General features: G+C 44.6%; 1 protein-coding gene across 4 annotated transcripts in view; it reads right to left on the bottom strand.

Moving 5' to 3' along the window:
* Positions 1-19789, bottom strand: part of LRRC39 (leucine rich repeat containing 39) — a 54787-nt gene that overhangs the window by 637 nt on the left and 34361 nt on the right. For 2 of the 4 annotated variants that reach the window (XM_040359950.1, XM_040359949.1), the window contains exons 3-8: positions 18988-19093; positions 15207-15363; positions 12600-12736; positions 10188-10333; positions 9571-9723; positions 1730-2048 (exon numbers count right to left, since the gene is read on the bottom strand). In XM_040359950.1, the coding sequence (XP_040215884.1) occupies positions 1817-2048; positions 9571-9723; positions 10188-10333; positions 12600-12736; positions 15207-15363; positions 18988-19093 (931 nt within the window). In that variant the 3' untranslated portion in view covers positions 1730-1816. Of the gene's footprint in view, positions 1-1729; positions 2049-9570; positions 9724-10187; positions 10334-12599; positions 12737-15206; positions 15364-18987; positions 19094-19789 lie in introns of those variants that run through there. The other 2 variants (XM_040359951.1, XM_040359948.1) reach the window with 2 other exon arrangements.

Here is a 19789-nt window from a genome sequence, read left to right as displayed (position 1 = left end):
AAGGGGAATTGGGTGTTTTTTTTTTTAAATCGAAGCAGTACTTACCGTTTTAGAGATAGATCTTCTCCGCCGCTTCCGTGTATGGTCTTCGGGACTGGGCGTTCCTATTTGATTGAGAGGCTTCCGATGGTCGCATACATCGCGTCACGAGTTGCCGAAAGAAGCCGAACGTCGGTTCGGCTCTATACGGCGCCTGCGCACCGACGTTCAGCTACTTTCGGAAAATCGTGACGCGATGTATGCGACAGTCGGAAGCCTGTCAATCAAATAGGAACGCCCAGTCCCGCAGCCCATACCCGGAAGCGGCGGAGAAGATCTCTCTCTAAAACGGTAAGTACTGCTTCGATTTAAAAAAAAACACCCGATTCCCCTTGACAAAATGAGCATCAATCTCTCCTCTATGGGGTGGTTGGATGTAAACAGACCGTTTGTCCGTTTACACATGCCTGCCATCCGATCCGACAGACGGGTGGGGAACGATCCCCATTCATCTGTTTTTAGCGCATCAGATGTTGGCGGTTGTCAACCTTCACATGAACATTGACACCTGCCGCTTCATAGAGGAGACTGGAGGGACCAATCAGAACCGCCTAAAAAAATTGACAGGTGGACCCGATTGGTCTGCTACTGTAAAAGGGGCCTAAAGCAGTGAATGTGACACCGAACAAACTTTCAATGCAGGTGAATCTTCCCCCTGCATGTGTTTAAATGTCAATGATTGATTCATTACCAGTAATTGTTTGTTGAAAGTCACATTCACTGCTGACATGCACAAGCTAACAGGAGAAGAAAGCAGAATGAGCAGAGTAGTGGAATCAGCCAATTACTTCTTTTATTTTAATATCCAATGAGCAGGCTGAGTACAAGGAGGTGATGCCAATATATTCCCTAAAGTGGCTCAGTTGCTAGGCTTAAAAGTGTTAAAAACTTCCTTAAAAAAAAATAATATAAGAGGTTAATGCTTACCCTTGCACCACCAGTCTTTCCTGGTGCCTCCATGGCAGTAAGATGCCATGGATAGGCAACAGGAAAAGAAAATTACAGTAAGTATGATACAATTTTCAGTTTTTCTGTTGCCTCCATGGCAGAATACCGATCACATGTATGCTGCCATAAATAGGCACCAGGAAAATAATATTACAGTAAGTGTGATACAATTTTCTGTTTTCGCTACCCTTGTTGAAAAATCTGTAGCATGAGAGAGTGTCAGAAGCCTGGTTCCTCTCTGTACTCTATGACCATAACAAGGCGCAAGAGTGATGTAAGGGGCATTAGAGAGAACCCTCGGCACACAGTGTATCTGATTTAAAAAAAAAAAAGCCAGTGTAGCGCTTGAAGACTGCCGAGATCCACAGTGCCGGAGGGGAAGTATAAGTCCTAATTCACACTGTGGCGTGTACAATGTGAATAAGTGCCATGTTTATGCAGCTGGAGCTGCATGCAGGCAGCCCATATTACTCTATAGGGTCGTAGTGGATGTATGAACATTCATCCTAATGTGACAGATGTGCAGAGATGGGAGAGTGGTCCCTAATGCAGACAGTGTGTGTGTTTGGGGCAATTCACCCTTCCCTGCATGCCCATCACATAGGACATGTGGCTGTGTTTCCACGTCATAATATAAGCTGGCCGAATAAGGCCTAAACCTTATTCTTTGCAGGTAAGCCTTTTTAAAACTTTAGTGAAATAGTTGCTTTAAATCTTAGAACTTCATATACATAAATGCAAATGCTTTGGCAAGGAAAACGGCTTCATGTACAAATTATATTTGTGTTTTTAACGTTTTGCCTGATGTTCAGCTGTAAATAGAAATTTCCTAACGGTAAATAGCATTGTCTCTGTGAGGCTGAAAATACAAAAGGGAGATTTTAAATGACAGACTGAAGGCCATTGTGGGAAAAATACCTGAGTTGTTGCATTTTAAGATCTCCTGGATATATGCATGCATGAACTGTAGGCCAAACAGTTCTCTCTCATCCTCCTCTTCTTCATCACTGGTTGGTAGAGTGACCTGAAGCGCTAATGGGTTATCCCTGAAATTTACAAACCTGAGAACATAATGGTATATTAAGTTATTCAGTTTTACAATATTCTTCAATATATTTAGGTTATAACTATACAGTATATTTGTAAAATCAGACGATGGCTAGTATTACCAGAATTCTGGCTAAACACCTACAAGGAATAATATCTTTTGTATAATGTTCCTTCTAAAGCAGTGGTTCTCAACCTTACTAGTGCTGTGACCCCTTGATAACATTTCCCAAGTTGTGGGGACCCTTAACAGTAAAAAAAAAAATCGTAGGCGTTTTGTTCTTTAGCCGTTTTATTTTTAATATTTTTTTTAATTCTTTCTCTTATTCTTTCTTTGCCTCTTTTCTTTGTTTCTCACTCTCTTTTAATGACCCCTGGCAAATCATCATTTGACTCCCGAGGGGGTCCCGACCCCCAGATTGAGAACCACTGTTCTAAATTGATCAGGAGTGTTTTGTTACAGTTAAACTAAGTTGATCTTTTCCCTTTCTATAAGAAAGCCTTCAGATTTGTTTCTACCCGTGCATACATTCTAAAAATGTTTTTTTTTCTGAATTTGCTTGCAATTGTTTGTGGACTCCTCTACTGTTCATCATAGCTTAATGGAGCTTGGTCAGTACTACAATTACTTATATTGTTGCCTGAAAATTGGTGGGGGTGTTCACCTTCCATGGTGGGAAACATACAGTGAGTGGTAGTTATGTGGTCAAAAACACTTTATTAACACAAGTGGTGAAGGGTGTGGTCATCTTAGCAATTTCATAAGAATAGAGCCTCTGCATTTTTGCCGAGTTTTGGCCACACACAAACTGACTGCATATAATCAGACAATTTGTAGGCACCCATAGCATAAAGTGTTGCTGCATCTAAAACGCAGCTTGCTATCCGCTCCTGGCCGCCTGTGTGAATGCAGCCTAAAACTGCTCTGTAAAACACCTTTCCCAATAGTAAACTGTAAAAGGGCACTGCCCAATGCACAGTACTTTAAACCTTGAACTGGGTGGATTACAGCAGCAGAAGGCCATAACCCGGGCATCACTAAATGGTGGACCGTGGGCCAAATGCAGACTGCAATGCATTCCCATTCAGACTGCCGTGTTACTGCCATTTAGAAGCCTTTTTTTCCCCCTGCCATCACTCTGTAATCCTCACAGAGCCGACAGCGGGAGGCAAGACAGTTTTGGATGGAGGGTGAAGCTGCCTGAGGTTAACAAGCAGGTGATTGGTTACTAGCAGCCAATCACCATCTTGCAACACCCTCCCTCCATTCAAACATGCTGTGCCTCCCTCTAATCTGTGTAAGGTAAGACAGTGAGGGAGGGGAGTTGCAGGGAGTGAGGAGTGTGTGTGCCGAGGACAGTAATATGGGGGGAGGGGCTGAGGACATTGAAGGGGGGCTGAGGACATTGAAGTGGAGTTGCTGAGAGCTGTGATGTGGTGGGGGGAGCTGTGGACACTAAAGTGGGGGCTGAGCACTGTAATGTGGGGGGACTTATGATTGTAATGTGGAGGGAGCTGAGGACATTACAGTGGGGGACTGAGGACTGTAATGCGTGTGTGTGTGTGTGTGGGGGGGGGCTGAGGACATTAAAGTGGGGGGACTGATGATTGTAATGTGGAGGGAGCTGAGGACATTACAGTGGGGGACTGAGGACTGTAATGCGTGTGTGTGTGTGTGGGGGGGGCTGAGGACATTAAAGTGGGGGGACTGATGATTGTAATGTGGAGGATGCTGAGGACATTAAAGTGGGGGACTGAGGACTGTAATGTGTGTGTGTGTGTGTGCGCGTGGGGGGGGGGGGGCTGAGGACAACAAATTGGGGAAGGCTGAGGACTGTGATGTGGGGGCAACGAGGACAGTAATGTGAAGGGTGCTGAGGATAGTAATGTGGGGGGGGGGGGGCTGAGGACTGTAATGGGGGGGAGACGTGGGACAGTAATGTTGGGGGATAATGTAAATAGGGGCAGAGGACAGTACTGTCGGGGTTGATGTCAAGGAAGTATGAGAACATTACTGTGAAAGGGGTGGAGGGGGTGATGTAAAGGGGAACCTAAGGACACTCCTGACGAAGGAGGGGACTGAGGACGCTGATATAAGAATGGGTTTAAATCTGTGCATGTGCATTAGGTACACACGTCATGAGTAGGTCAGCCCATTTTAATGGGCTGCACTACCCGCAAAAATCACAGGGAAAAGAAGTCCTTGAACTTTTTTTTTTTTTTTTTATTGCACCGCACCAAGCCACATGGTGCTGCAGCAACATGCACTTTGGCACATGCGAAAAGGCGCCACTGGTACTAACGTGATATTCAGACCTCTGCTGGAAGAAAATTTTGCTGACCGGACATCAGCGAATTTTCATTCATTACCCTAACCACTGCTGTCAGCTAACAAGAACATCAGGTTACAGTGGAACATAGAAGCACAAAAATTGGATGACTGAATATAGGGAAAACATTGACAATTTCTGCAGCAGCAACATGTAAGGTCAGAATTTGGGATACACAGTATTAATCCATGGATCCATCTGATTTTGCGTCAGTGGCTGAGGGTAGTGTATTGTTATGGGGAACTTTTCTGGGCACGCATTAATCCATGGTATTAACTAAATGCTGACAATTTAACACCTTCATGGGTACTGGATAAATGTACCTAAAAAAAATAAAAAGTAGACACTAAATGCAAGTAATACAAGTTTACCTTTTTTTTTTTTTTTTTTTTTTTTTTGTGGCTCCAAAACAATAGTATACTGTCAGTGATGAGTTTGTAAACTATTCACTGGATGTATGCCTAGATTACAAGTTTAAAAAGGTTCAACACCACTGATATATCGGGGAAGGAAACCTTAATGAGGTGGAGATCTATCTGAACAACATGGGAGAAGTCAAGGATCACCAGGCACAGTGTTGCCTCCTGACACCTTTAAACTTCTAATTGCCGTTCTACGGTTTCGCAATCATGTGCATTGCACGGCAATCATTGGTTTAATTCAGGTGGTGAGGAGGCAACATATCGCTTCCTCACACCTGTCAAACACACTTGGATTGCTTTTCAGAGGAGCAGCTGTGCCTGCTGCACTTGTGACTGAGCCCTTTGTGGCATTCGACAGCACATCATTGTAAAGGCAGCCCTATACTATTATGCCCAGTGCTTTGCTTCACACTGACCTGAAGATCTCCTCTTTCCTGCTGCTGGCATCACTCTGGAGACTACTACCCGGAATAAGAGATGGAGTACAGTTGGTATTACTCCACATGGAACATGAGCCAGCACTACAGAGGAAGCATCAGCTCTTGCGGCTCTGCTCCTTACTACACCTCCAACTTTACAAGTAGTCACTCTGCATTGCACTCTGTTTTGATGCTCTGGAAAAATGGATCAGCAAGTCCAGACCACAGGGTTCTGCCTCAAGGGCCCTGTCCATTATTCCACGCAGCGTGTGCTCCAACAGGTGAATAAGAGGGACAGTCTCACTGATGCATGCACTGTCACTGCTCACCATCCTCGTGGCCTCCTCAAATGGTGACAGGACAGTGCATGCATCCCTGATCATGGCCCACTGGCTTGGGGGGAAAAAACAAGCTCCCCTGACCCTGTCCTGCTGCCACATTGGCACAGATACTCATTGATGGCCCTCTGCTGCGTGTGCAGCCGCTGCAGCATGGCCAACATAGAGTTCCACCTGGTGGGCATGTCGCAGATTAGGCAGTTCTTGGGCAGGTTGTATTCCTTTTGGAGGTCTGCCAGCCAAACACTGGCATTATATGACCATCGGAAATGCACACAGAGTTTCCTGGCCTGCTTCAGGACATGCTGTAAGCCCGGGTACCTGCCCAAGAACCGCTGCACCACCAAGTTAAGGACATGAGCAAAACAGGGCACATGGGTCAGTTGTCCCTGTTGCAGGGCGGAGAGGAGGTTGGTGCCATTGTCGCAAACCACCATTCCTGGCTTAAGCTGGCGTGGCGTCAACCATCTCTGAGCCTGGCCCTGCAGAGCTGACAGGACCTCTGGCCCAGTGTGGCTCCTGTCCCCCAAGCACACCAGCTCAAGCACCGCATGGCATCTCTTTGCCTGCGTACCTGCGTAGCCCCTTGAACGCCTACGGAGCACCGCTGGTTCCGAGGACACATCAGCACAGGAAGAGGCCACAGAGGAAGAAGAAGAGGGGGTGGAGGAGAGAGGTGTGTCACAACCAGTAGTAGCATTTTGGAGGCGTGGTGGCGAAACAACCTCCAACACTACTGTACCTTGTCCTGCGTCCTTCCCAGCTGCCAGTAGTCACCCAATGCGCCGTGAAAGAAAGGTAACGTCCCTGTCCATGCCTGCTGGACCATGAGTCAGCGGTAATATGCACCTTACCACTGACCGCCCTGTCCAGCGAGGCATGGACATTGCCTTCCACATGTCGCTAGAGAGCCAGAATCGCCTTCCGTGAGAAAAAGTGGTGTTTGGGAACTTGCCACTGAGGTACCGCACATTCCACAAACTCACGGAAGGGGGCAGAATCTACCAACTGAAAAGGCAGCAGTTGAAGTGCTAGCAATTTAGCTAAGCTAGCGTTCAACCGCTGGGCATGTGGATGGCCTTGTTGACCCCACATCTCTCCATAAAGATCACCTGTCATGATAGATTCCTATTACAAGGGATATTTACATTCCTTGTAATAGGAATAGAAGTGATAAAAAAAATGAATGTAAAAGAAAGTGTAAAATTAAATTCAATTTTTTTTTAACGCCCCTGTCCCCGGTAGCTCTCGCTCAGAATCGAGTTAGAGTGTGAGCAACAATTCTAGCACTAGACCTCCTCTGTAACTCTAAACTGTAAAAAAAATAAAGCGTCGCCTATTGAGATTTTTAAGTACCAAAGTTTGTCGCCATGTCATGAGTCTGCACAATTTTAAAGCGTGACATATTGTCTATCTATTTATTCGGCGTAACATCATCTTTCACATTATACAAAAAAATTGGGCTAACTTTACTGTTTTGTTATTTTTTAATTCATGAAATCGTTTTTTTTCCAAAAAAAAGGTGTTTAAAAAATGATTGCGCAAATACTGTGTGAGATAAAAAGTTGCAATGACCACCATTTTATTGCCTAGGGTGTCTGCTAAAAAAAAACATATATAATGTTTGGGGGTCCTGTAATGTAGGAGAGGAGTGCCAGAATTGGCCCAGTATGGAAGTGGTTAATAAATCACCGGGATTAGATGGCTTGCAGCCGAGGGTCCTTAAGAAACTCGGTCAAGTAATTGCCAGACCATTGTTCTTAATTTTTACGAACAGTCTACTGACTGGAATTGTACCAGCTGATTGGAAAAAAGCCAATGTTGCACCAATATTTATAAAAGGGCCAAGATACATCCCTGGGAATTACAGACCAGTTAGCCTAACATCAATTGTATGCAAGCTCTTGGAGGGGATGATAAGGGACTATATACAAGATTTTAGCAATGACACCTGTATCATTCGCAGTAATCAGCATGGATTCATGAAGAATAGTTCTTGCCAAACCAATCTATTAACCTTCTATGAGAAGGTTAGCTGCCATCTAGATAATGGAAGGCCCATAGACGTGGTGTATCTGGATTTTGCAAAAGCATTCAATACAGTTCCCCATAAACGTTTACTGTACAAAGTAAGGTCAGTTGGCTAACAAAAGGACAGCAAGGTGGGTCCTATTGATATGTTGACACATTAGCCAAACAAAAACAATATGGCCCGGGAGCCTAGAATGCACAAAGCAGCAGGTATTCTTTACAGATTAAGGACGCAAAACATCACAATATCTTAAGTTTGACTTTGCCACAATGGGGTTATTGGTCGAGGACGATGTAAAAAAAAGACCATATAAGATCACCAAACCAGATGGATCTGCTAATTAGTGTGTGTACATCACGGCTCCCCGAGCGGATCCCGCTTGTTGAGACCCTCTGTGATATTCCATGCATCTGTGTTTGAGCATTGACACGTATGAGTGTTGAGCCCTGGTTTTCATTTATGTAGGGGTCCCCTACTTTCCGTAAGGTGGCATACTATTACTGCTCATGAGGTTATAGAGGAGCTTGGAGATAAATCAAAGTCTTTGTATGTCCCTGAGGAAGCCTAACCCAGGCGAAACATGTAGGACTGTTAACCTTGACTTTGTAGAAGAGCATGCACTGCGTTGTATCTCCTGTCTCTTAATTTTTAACTACAATGAATTTTGTGAATAAAAATATGGATTTTTTATGAATTTGTGTGTCCTTAAATATGCTTTGATCTTCAATAAGCACCCAAAAAATCCCACTTTCTCTCCCCGTATTGGGGTTAATCTACACACATATATATATACAGGGATGTAGGTGCTTTTGAACAACAACTCTATACATTATTTATCTACTTATAGATACAGACAAAATTATATGTAGCACCCCCTTACTTTCAGTATGGGCACTACGCTAAAGTTAGTGGGGAATGGGAGAGTTACCTTGCTCCCATTCACTGTTTGTTCAAATTATGGGACTTCTGTCATTCCAAAAATGTCCACTGGGTCAGTCTGTGGGCCAGGGATGCAATGTCATTCCTGGCCAGCAGTTGGCGCCAGAGGGGTTCTGGCAGAGTAAGTTTCCCCAGCAGCCAATCAGAGGAGTTTTTCCCTCATGGGGCGTGCTGGAGAGGAGTATATCTGTGACAGGTGTCATGTGTTCTAAAAATCTTTGCGGCATCCATTTCTTCCAGGTGCGGCATCCACCTTCAGGGTGCGCGCATCCATGGACCCCGCCGGCGTGGCCCACCTGGCCATAGTTGCAGACCGCTTGAAACCTCATCCGGAGGTACAAGGGGACCCCAGTCAATTTTGGCTGGGTTCCTGATTCTATTGAAAGGATCCCGGGCTGGGTGCCGTTCGATTGGGGAGTCGGTTTGAGGAGGACCCGGAGGCAGGTCGTCCAACAGAGCCTGAACAAACCAATTGGGGATCCGGTGACCAGAGTACTGACAGGTATGTTTGCTGTCATCTGGTGACCGATGCAGAAATCTACTGGGAGGATTCGCTCGATCTATCGATCTATCTAGCTCAGTTATTGTAATTGGCCTGTGGCAGAGGCCCGAGCCGGGTCTGTGAGAGAGGCCTGTTCCTCCCAGAAATCCTAAGTGACGTCTCGGCTGCCAGGCCTGTAAAAAAGGGTCTGTCCGGGGGCACTTTACCCACTCAGTTGGAGTGGCGACAAGTTACAAATTGGTACTACGCAGAGCAGTACTGACTGCTCTATTTAATATCCAGGCCTGATACTGCAAGGTTCTTCCTCTCTCTCTATTCATCAACTTTACCCTTCTCAATTGATGTTGATGTTGGCCTGGAAAATAAAGCATTAGAAAAAACCTTTATTCACTGTCTGGACCTTCGCTCACTGTTTGTCTCTACAATTGCACCCCTAGACAGCGCCAGGGTAACTTAATAGGCCGATCCCAAATCAAACAGCGGCTCCTTCGGGGGTAGCGCTACATATATTACGAATAATACAAAGTTTACAATGATCGTAAAAAAAATCCTACCGAAGGTTGTGCAAGCTCTGCAGACAAAGTGGGATCTGCTTCATAAGATTATTGGTGAGGACCAAAGTACTGAGGTTTTTCAGGCAGCTGATGGAATCTGGAAGCTCAGAGATTTCATTGCGTTGAAGCCACAAAGTGTGTAATGTCTGCATCCTATGTAATGAAAACCACAGTGAGAGGAATTCCAGGCAATAATAAAATAAAAAAAGTTAATTGGTGAACTACCATTGCAATCTAGTAGACACAACTGTGCATAATTTAGAAAGTTCACTACATTTCCTGTAATCCAGTTTTGTGTGAGCCCATGGAGCAGAATCTAGACAGTTTTACAGATATTCTGTGGGGATTCACTTATTGAAGTACCGGTATGCACTTCTGCATCCCTCTTCTTCCAAAGACAGGTTGGAATCTGATTTGTAGAAGTAAGACATTTCTTAAGCTGGCCATACACCAGTGGAAATTTGACCATTCATACAAAAATCAAAAAACAATATATTCAGCAGAGCATTTGATCCTGTCATAATTGAGTCAACTCATTTTAACCTAAATGTTTGTCCAGACCTGCTACTTGAATGGAAAGTATAAATATAATTAAACAACTACTAGAAGTTACTCACTTGTCTATCTCTTTGGGTATTTCACTTATTCTGTTGCTGCCCATGTCCAACCATTCCAGTGCTGGGAGATCCAAAACAGCCCTTGGGATTGATGAGAATTGATTCATGCTTAGGTCCAGATTGGTAAGCTGTTTCAGTTTACACAGCTAGAGAAGTGATAAAGCCAAACAAGTTTCAAAATAATAAAATTTCATTTTTGGATATTGATCTTAATGTACCAATTGTTATCAAAATTTTCCCATGGTTTAGTATGTACAATGCCAGTTGATTTTCATTGTTCCAGAAAAAAGAACTTGTCATCTACATGGAGTGCTGAGATCCAGCTTTTGACTATTATACAGTGGAACCTCGGATTTTGAGCATAATCCGTTCCACAAGGGCATATCAAAGCAAGTTTTCCCAGTCAATGGAAACGAAAATAAGTTTTTTTCCGCATTGACTTCAATGGCATGCAATACCGCATGTGGCCAGAGGTGGGGGGCGCCGGAGAGCCTCGGAAACACATGGAAAGGCCCGAGGACAGTTCAGCTGTCCTCGGCAAACCTCGGAAAGGCTCGGGAACGGAGTATTTCAGTGTCTTTCCGAGCATTTCTTTCTGGAGCCCTCCCCACCTCAGGCCAAATGCGGTACTGCACACCGCTTTGGCCTGAATCATGCTCATTTTGCGAGACAACACTCACAAACCGAGTTAGTTTTTTAAAAATACAGTGCTCGTATAGCGAAACGCTCGTTGACCACGTTACTCGCAATCCGAAGTTCCACTGTATTTCAGCTTTCCAGTTCTTAGATGTGGTGGCTGCATTGGTTTATTTTTATGTTTTATTCCTTTTTTTTTTACCTATTGAGCTGGCCAGCTATTTCTTAAAGAGGAGGTCCAGCCTGGGTGAAAACAAATAAAAGAAGGGCACTTACCTGTCCAGGGAGCCCACAATGTCAGCACACCAGCCGATGTTTGGATCGACTCCCGGGTTGCTGCCACCGCAATTCCTGGTAAGGGAACACGGTAGTGAAGCCTTTTGGCTTCACAGCGGGTTCCATACTGCGCATGAGCAAAGCACGCTGCGCTTTTGAATTGGCCTGGCGGCAGGGGAAGGAAGAGGGGGGCAAACTTCCCGGAGGTCAGGCCGCAGTCTGTCTATGGAAGTCGGGAAGGGGACCTGTGAATGCATTAGGGTAAAAAAACCTTCTCCTTTTACAACCACTTTAAACCCTGGTTTATGTTGGTGCGTTTTGACATGTCAAATTGAATGTCAAATCTGCAAAAATGGCACTGTCCTAAACATATGCAGCGCCGCCACGATTTAAAAAAGTAGTTTTTGTACTACTTTTTGCAATTTAGGGGTGCGATTTCTATTGACATCAGTGCAGAAGGAACAGATGTCTGTGAAATCGCCACCAAAATCGGGACTGACATGCTGGAGTAAAATCGCATAGCTCAGTGTTAACCAGGGCGCAAGCCCAATTCTGGGCTGCATTTGAATTTACCCATCAAGTACAATACTGAATGATAAAGGCCTGCCCACAACCTGGAGAGTAAAACTATAGAGGAGAGCGCTATTTGCCAGGGGTGTGAGGAATTAGGTAAGCAATTCACCTTTATTTATTTTTGCCATCTGTGTTCCATTTGGGAGATTTCCCATCACTTCCTGTTCTATAGCCAAAATAGAAAGTGAGAAGAAATCCCTCCAAAGCGACATAATCCCAGGGTGTCACCAGGATTGCCAGAATTAGTGTCCTCTTTGGAAGATTTCCCCTCTTACTGTTCTGGTTTCAACCCAATTTTTTTTTTTACTTTCGATGATAACAGTAAGGGTCCTTTCACACGGAGCGGACCGTTTTTGTGTCCGCTCCGTGTTTGTCTGTCGGCTCAGCGGGGATCATCCGTAATCCCCGCTGAGCTGTCGGCGGATAGGGCGGTCCCCGCACACAGTGCAGAGACCGCCCTGTCTCTCCTCCGCTCTCCCCTATGGGGAATCGGATGAAGACGAACCGTCTGTCCGTCTTCATCCGTTCCGCCGGACGGAAGAAAAATAGGGTTTTCTTCCATCCGAAAAACCGGATCCTGACAGACGCGGATGGTTGCGGACGTTAGTGGATGCTCCATCCGCTAACGGACACAATCCCATAGGGATGCATTACAAGTCCGTAAACGGACTTGTAATAAACGGACGAACGGTCCGCTAGTGTGAAAGAGGCCTTAGCCTGACAAATAGATAGGGTGAATCTCCCTCCCAGGTGCACAGACAGCAATAAAACCTGACGAGAGTTCTAATCCCATTCTATCCAAAACGAATAAAAAAGTTTTGCCTTTAGTTATAATTTAACCTATACAGTGGACGGGGAACCCTACAGCATAGGTACATTTAAAGGCAGCTTGGTGTTGAGCTGTAACATATTAGGTTTTCCTGTTACCTGGTCTGGTAGATGAGAAATGTCTTTGTTTACTGCAAGTTCCAGCCTTTCTAAACTCTCACAGTCACCCAGTTCTGCAGGGACCTCAGAAATGCGGTTGTAGCTGAGTAGAAGTTCCCGGAGCTTAGTCAGTCTGCCTGGTAATGGTAATAAATAAAGACCAGTTCATAATAAGCTCAGTAGTAAATCCTCTGTGCCTTCAAATAAATACTAAGTTCAGAGTCATGTCTTCCTTCCCTGCATGCTACACCCAGCCTTCGATCCCTCTATCCTGCATGCCCTCTTTCCTCCAGTCCCATTTATCTACAATCCATGTCAGCTAATTTAAAGCAGAGATACACCCAAAAGTGGAAGCTCCACTTTTTTGCCTCCTCCCCTCTTCCAATGCTGCCGCGAGATCATTCGGAAGTTCAGCCCCTCTCCTCCTTTCTCCGCCGCCAGGCCATTCAGAAAGCGCAGCGTGCTTTGCATATGAGCAGTAGTTAACTGGCTGTGAAGCCGAAAAGGCTTCACTGACGGTTCCCCTCACCACGAATGGCGGCGGCAGCACCGATAGCCGATGGAAACATTGGCTGGGTTGCCAAAATCGATGGATTCCAAGACCAGTATATGTCCCCATATTAAAAGTCAGCAGCTACAGTATGTGTAGTTGCTGAGTTTAAATTTTTTGCTGGGAGAGGTGGAACTCCGCTTTAAAGGGGCTTTCACACATTCAAGGAATATTTTGCTATGATCTCGTTATTTGTCTTTTACACCCAACAAAATGGGCATTATAATCTAGTACACACACATACCCTAGTCATAAGTTAAGCTTATGTTAAAGGGATTGTAAACCCAACCACACAACTTGCAATTACAGGTAAGCCTAGATTAAGGCTTACCTGTAGGTGCAAGAAATATGTCTTTAACCTACACGGTTAAGGAGATATTTACCCAAAAACGGGCACCGATGTCTACGGCGCATGCACGCTGTAGACAACCGCGCAGGCGCACTAGCGGGCCTGCTCCATGAATGGAATCATGCCGGGATTGTGCCGGTCCCACGCGCATGCCCAAGAGTGACGTCATCGCCGCTCCGGCCAGTCACAGCAGCGATACACGGAAGGGGCATCGAGGCAAGGCGGCGTAGGCAAGGTAAGTTATTCATAATGAGCTAGTATGCTATGCACCTGTCATTCATAATGAGCTAGTATGCTATGCACCTGCTATGCATACTAGCTCATTTTGCCATTCTCGTGCAGGGTTTTAAAAATAAAATAAAAAATACCGGGTTTACTTCCTCTTTAAGCTTAATGTTAAGCCAGCCATAGACGGTTTGAATCTCAGCCAGTTCAGCAGGGACCGGCCAAGATTAGAACCATGTATGGACAGGCTCGATCAATTGATGGGAGAAACCATTGTATCCTTCTATGCTCCCCGTACCCCCCTGCTGGCAGAATGCAATAGCGCAGCAGGAGGCATTCCCCCATCAGCAGTGACTGTGAGGAATTGAGTGATTTTCTTTCCTTCCACCTGTGGAAGAAGGTGGTGGAAGGAAAGAAAATCATATCATCTATGGCCAGCCTTAGTTTCCTGGTTTTCATAATGGTGCTTTGCCTCACTAGTTTGAGTCAATGACCTAGAGCAGATATAAAGATATGTAGCTAGATTCACACACATTGGCCTAAACTTGCGGCAGCGTAACTTAGCGTGTTTAGGCTACGCCGCCGTAAGTTAGCTAGGCAAGTACATGATTCACAATGTACTTGCCTGCTATGTTACGGCGGCGTAGCCTAAAGCGGCGGGCGTAAGGGCGCCTAATTCAAATGTGTGTAAGGGGGGCATGTTTTATGCTAATAAGGCTTGACCTTACGTTTTTGAAGTTTTTTTCTTACTGCGCATGCGCCGGGCGCCTACATTTCCCAGTGTGCATTGCGGCTAAGTACGCCGCAAGGGCCTATTGATTTTGACGTGGACGTAAACTACGTAAATCCCGATTCACGGACGACTTACGCAAACAACGTAAAAATTTCGAATTTCAGGCCATACTTAACATTACTATTCCATGTAGGGCTAAGCTCTAACTTTAGGCGGCCTATCTCTAACGTAAACGGCGTAAAAAAGTACTGCGTCGGCCGGGCGTACGTTCGTGAATCGGCGTATCTACTCATTTACATATTCTACGCCGACCCCAATGGAAGCACCACCTAGCGGCCATCCGAAATATTGCAATCTAAGATAGGACGGCGCAAGCCGTCGTATCTTAGATATGTTTAGGCGTATCTCTGTTTGAGCATACACTTAAACATAAGTCGGCATAGATTCTGAGTTAGGTCGGCTTATCTACTGATAAGCCGGCCTAACTCTTACTGAATCTACCTAATGGAATTCTGACACTATACCTCTTTCTTGGTCTGTGACAATCCCAGACATTTTCAGAAGGCCAGCAATGCATGTATTTCCCACATGACAGGTGTTTTTTTAAACATTTGTGGATTTTTATTGAACATTAGGTATGGGTATCTATACCTCTAAACATGAGCATAATTGATATAATATAATATTTTTTATAAAGTACTATCATCTAAATAGCACATAAAAAAAACAGTAACATGCATGATGACTTACCAATCTCTCGAGGAATTGTAGCAATAGCATTTCGAGATAAGTCCAAGACCAAAAGGTTGCTAAAGTTTGCTATGAATGCGGGTATGGCGGTCAGTCCTGTGCGGTGGAGCTGCCACTCCTGAAGCTGCGACAATTTTACCAGGCAAGCCGGCAGTGTCTGCATGTAGAAGAATCAATCTAAGTGTGTAGCAATCCTTAAAGGGTAGGACAAACAAATAGTTGGCAGTGGAGCTGCACTTTACTCGCTATCAGGGGTGGGCTAGAGGTCTGTGGGGTATTATTGCACCCCTTGGCCAATATTTTTATGGAATGTAAGGCTTCACCATTCAGACATCAGAGTGGAAGCTTTAGCCAGTAAGTGGGTTTTTATATACAGTAGCTACCTGTTCCTTGTTTAGATCGCCCATCGCAGCATCTGGTGGAAACAAGTCTTCCAGCATCAACTTCCTTAGCGGCAATGAGATGTCATGTGACCATATGTTAAGAACTGTAAAGGAAGCTGATGCTGGAAGATGCAAGTAGGCGTGTCACATTAAATAATGTACATTTGTACAGTATATTTAAAAAAATAATCCCACATGCTACTTAATGGAATATCCCACCAGGCTACTGCTGCAAAAAAGTCACCATGGCAGATGGTATATAACTAAACTTTTTTTCTATCAGAGAAAGGTGTCCTGAAATGAAATCTATGTACCCATCTTTCACCTCACTCACCAATTACTGTGGTACCATGGCACTTTTTCCATTTTACACCTTCTTTAGCCCAGATAAAAGTCCCCACCATGAAAGGGCCAAAAGTTCCTCCATGTTAGCTTTTAAATCTGAAATTTACTAAGTTATATCCTAAAAGATGAAGATACTGTACCTTTTTGCAGTGGCGGCTGGCATTTTTTTTTTTTTAGGGGGAAGTCAGCAAACAGAAAACAAATGCTCTAGGTCGGTGGTCAGGTCATCTGAACCCCCCCCCCCCCGGTCGGTTGGTCACCCACCCCGTCAAGGTTGCGGGAGGGCAGTGCTCCCACTGGCTACGGGCAGCGGCTCCTGTGTCCTCTCCTCCTCTTTTGTGTTGCGGCTGCTTCCTCTGTGAGTCTCCTCCTTCCTTCCTCCTAGGCATCCACTAGGATCGCCTGTCCTTTCAGCCAATCAGGTGACTCGCTTCCTGATTGGCCGGGAGGAGGATCAGTGTGGCAATAGCAAATATACATTCGCTAATGTCACACAACTGGGTGGGTTCTGTGCCCCAAGCCCACCCTTTTTTGAAGCCTATTAGAGCCTCTGGCCACCCCCCCATTGGAATCCTTGTGTCCGGCACCCTGTATGGGGCTGGACGCATTGGAAAGGGGGGGTGACGCCTGTGCGCCCTTAATAGACAGGTCGCCACTAATCCTTATTGGAATTTTTCTTCTCTATTACTTTTCTAGGGACAACCCAAAATGTGGGACTTTCTTTTACTTTCAATGATAATGGTAAACAGGACAAACAGAGAGGGTGAGTCTCCCTAATGGGGGAAACAGACTGCAATAAAACCTGACTAATCCCTCTCCACTCCATCCAACACAAACTTTTTTTTTGCCTTGAGTTATACTGTTATGGCCGAATGACCATTTTTTTTTATAAATATAATATAGTCACGTGTGTTGTGACGTAACAAGTCGGAAGAAGCTGGGTGACGTAACTTCCGGTGTATGCTGCTGACTCTGCAATTTTTTGATGTTATTCTATCTATTTTAAATAAAAGATCTTAAGTTTTTTAAACTACTACACTATGGAGGCTCTTATATCCTTTATGTAATACCCTGTTTGGCTCATCCTTACTCTGCACGCATTAGGCAGAACAAAGTCACGTGTCATGTCATGTTCAATGCCTTTAGTTCAATGTTTTTTTAATCTGAATTGTATGTGATGGATCAGAACACAATAGTCTAAGTTGGTGAAGTAAAATTTTAAAAATATATACATAAAACTATTTTTCAGAAATAAAAAACTGATAATTGCCATGTGCGTATGTATTCACCCCCTTTGTTATGAAGCCCATAAAAAGCTTTGCTCCAACCCACTACCCTCAGAAGTCACATGATTAGTGAAATGATGTCCACCTGTGTGCAACCTAATGCCGCATATACACGATCTGAATTTCTGACAACAAATGTTCGATGTGAGCTTTTGGTCGGATATTCAGACCATGTGTAGGCAATCCCAACACAACACATCACATCACCCAAAGAGCACCATTGTTTTTCAGCAGTCAGGACTGGGAAACTGATCAGAATAGAGAGAAAGATTAATGGTGCCAAATACAGGGATATTCTTGAGAAAAACCTGTACCACTATGTGTGTGATTTGTGGCTAGGACGGAGGTTCACCTTCAAGCAGGACAATGACCACAAACACACTGCTAAAGCAACACTTGAGTGGTTTTAACGGGAAACATGTAAGTGTGTTGGAATGGCCTAGTCAAAGCCCAGACCTCAATCCAATAGAAAATCTGTGGTCAGACTTAAAGATTGCTGTTCAGAACGGCAAACCATCCAACTTGAAGGAGCTCGAGCAGTTTTGCAAGAAGGGATGGGCAAAAATCCCAGTGGTAAGATGTGGCAAGCTCGTAAAGACTTATCCAAAGCAACATGGAGCTGTGATAGCTGCAAAAGGTGGCTCTACAAGGTATTGACTTTAGGGGGGGGGGGAATAGCTTTGCACATTGATGTTTTCTGTTATTTTGTCCTATTTGTTGTTTGCTTAAAGGGGAGGTTCACCCTAAAAACGACTTTCTCTTATTACACTGGCCCCCCACATTACAATACGATTATGCCTATTAGTTATTTTTTTATGCTCTACATACCTTGATGCAGCTTATTCACCCGTGGCTTCCGGGTTGCGAGTCCCGCGGGAGTGGGCGTTCCTAACATGCTGGTGATTGACGTTTTGACAAAAAACGAGCTCCCCCAGTCGCGTAAGCTGCGTCACGATTGCCGAAATTAGCCGAACGGCGATGCGCAGGCGCAGTATAGCGCCGACTCGCCATTCGGCTCCTTTCGCCAATCGTGACGCAGCTTACGCGACGGGGGGAGCTCGTTTTTTGTCAAAACGTCAATCACCAGCATGTTAGGAACGCCCACTCCCGCGGGACTCGCAACCCGGAAGCCACGGGTGAATAAGCTGTATCAAGGTATGTACAGCATCAAAAAAAAACTAATAGGCATAATCGTTTTGTAGTGTGGGGGGGCCAGTGTAATAAGAGAAAGTCGTTTTTAGGGTGAACCTCCCCTTTAATGATAATAATAATAAAAAAAAAAAATCTTCAAAGTTATGGGCATGTTCTGTAAATTAAATGATCAAACAATCCATGTTAATTCCAGGTTGTGAGGCAACAAAACACGAAAAATGCCAAGGGGGAGGAATTCTTTTGCAAAGCACTGTAAGTGATAGCAGCAGCTTTTTTTAGATATGTTTTTTCACTTACCACTAGGTGGCAGCACGTAACTAGTTGATTACTTTTTTGATTTACCTAGAGAGCATTCTATCCTCTAAAGATCTGCATGGAGACAGAAATATTCACCATGCACACTGACCAGTTGCTGACCATTTACAAGGTATCAAGCAACCAGTTAGTATAAATTGATGATAATCATCTAACCTTTTAAAAATCACGTACCATTTGATTACTATACTATAAAGAAATTTCTCCTGTGTCTCTATACCTTCCCTCTTTTTCAGAGGTGTGTTAAGACTCTTTCATGTGATCATCACAGAACTAATTGCACTTTTGAAGCTGACGTACCTTCCATTCCTCCTTTTCAATCCTGAGAATCAGCCTTCCATCTTCATTGCAGATCTTCTCCTTCAGTCTTGATAATTGGATACGGCTCTCCCATACATTAGAGATTCTGGTGGAGCAGAATAGAAAAACACATAAGAGCATGCTCTTTTCTCCCCTTTAACTCTGTGCTGAACATTATCATAAAACATCAGATTAGAAGAAAGGTGCAAGAGATGCCTTGACCAGCAAGTGTAGTATTAAACACCCAAAATATAGTACTGCTTGTGAGGGAATGGCCATTGTACAGAACTATATAGCACTGGTCATCAGTGCTATATAGTGCTGCCTGATACTGTCCCGAGTAGTCATCTGATGCTGCAGGGGTTAACAGCAGTGGCTGAAAATGTGAAGGGCTTGCACAACTTGCAATGAAGTTGTAAGTGTAGGAATCAGATAGGTTAGTGTAGTGGTCAGGTAGGTTAATGTAGTGGTCAGTGTAGGAAGAATCAGGTAGCTTAGTGTTGTGGTCAGTTTAGGAATCAGGTAGGTTAGTGTAGTGGTCAGTGTAGGTTGTGTAGGAATCAGGTAGCTTAGTTGTAGTGGTTAGTGTAGGAATCAGGTAGTTTGGTGTAGTGGTCAGTGTAGGAATCAGGTAGCTTAGTTGTAGTGCTCAGTGTAGGAATCAGGTAGGTTAGTGTAGTGGTCAGGTAGGTTGTGTAGTGGTCAGTGTAGGAATCAGGTAGCTTAGTGGTCAGGTATTTAAGTGCAGCAATCAGGTAGGTCAGTATATGGATAATGTAGGTTAGTGTAGTGGTCAGTGTAG

Source organism: Rana temporaria, chromosome 7 (genome assembly GCF_905171775.1).
Source record: "Rana temporaria chromosome 7, aRanTem1.1, whole genome shotgun sequence".
Lineage (NCBI taxonomy): Eukaryota > Metazoa > Chordata > Amphibia > Anura > Ranidae > Rana > Rana temporaria.
Note: the sequence above shows the minus strand (reverse complement) of the source record. Positions and strands in the feature narration are given on the sequence as shown.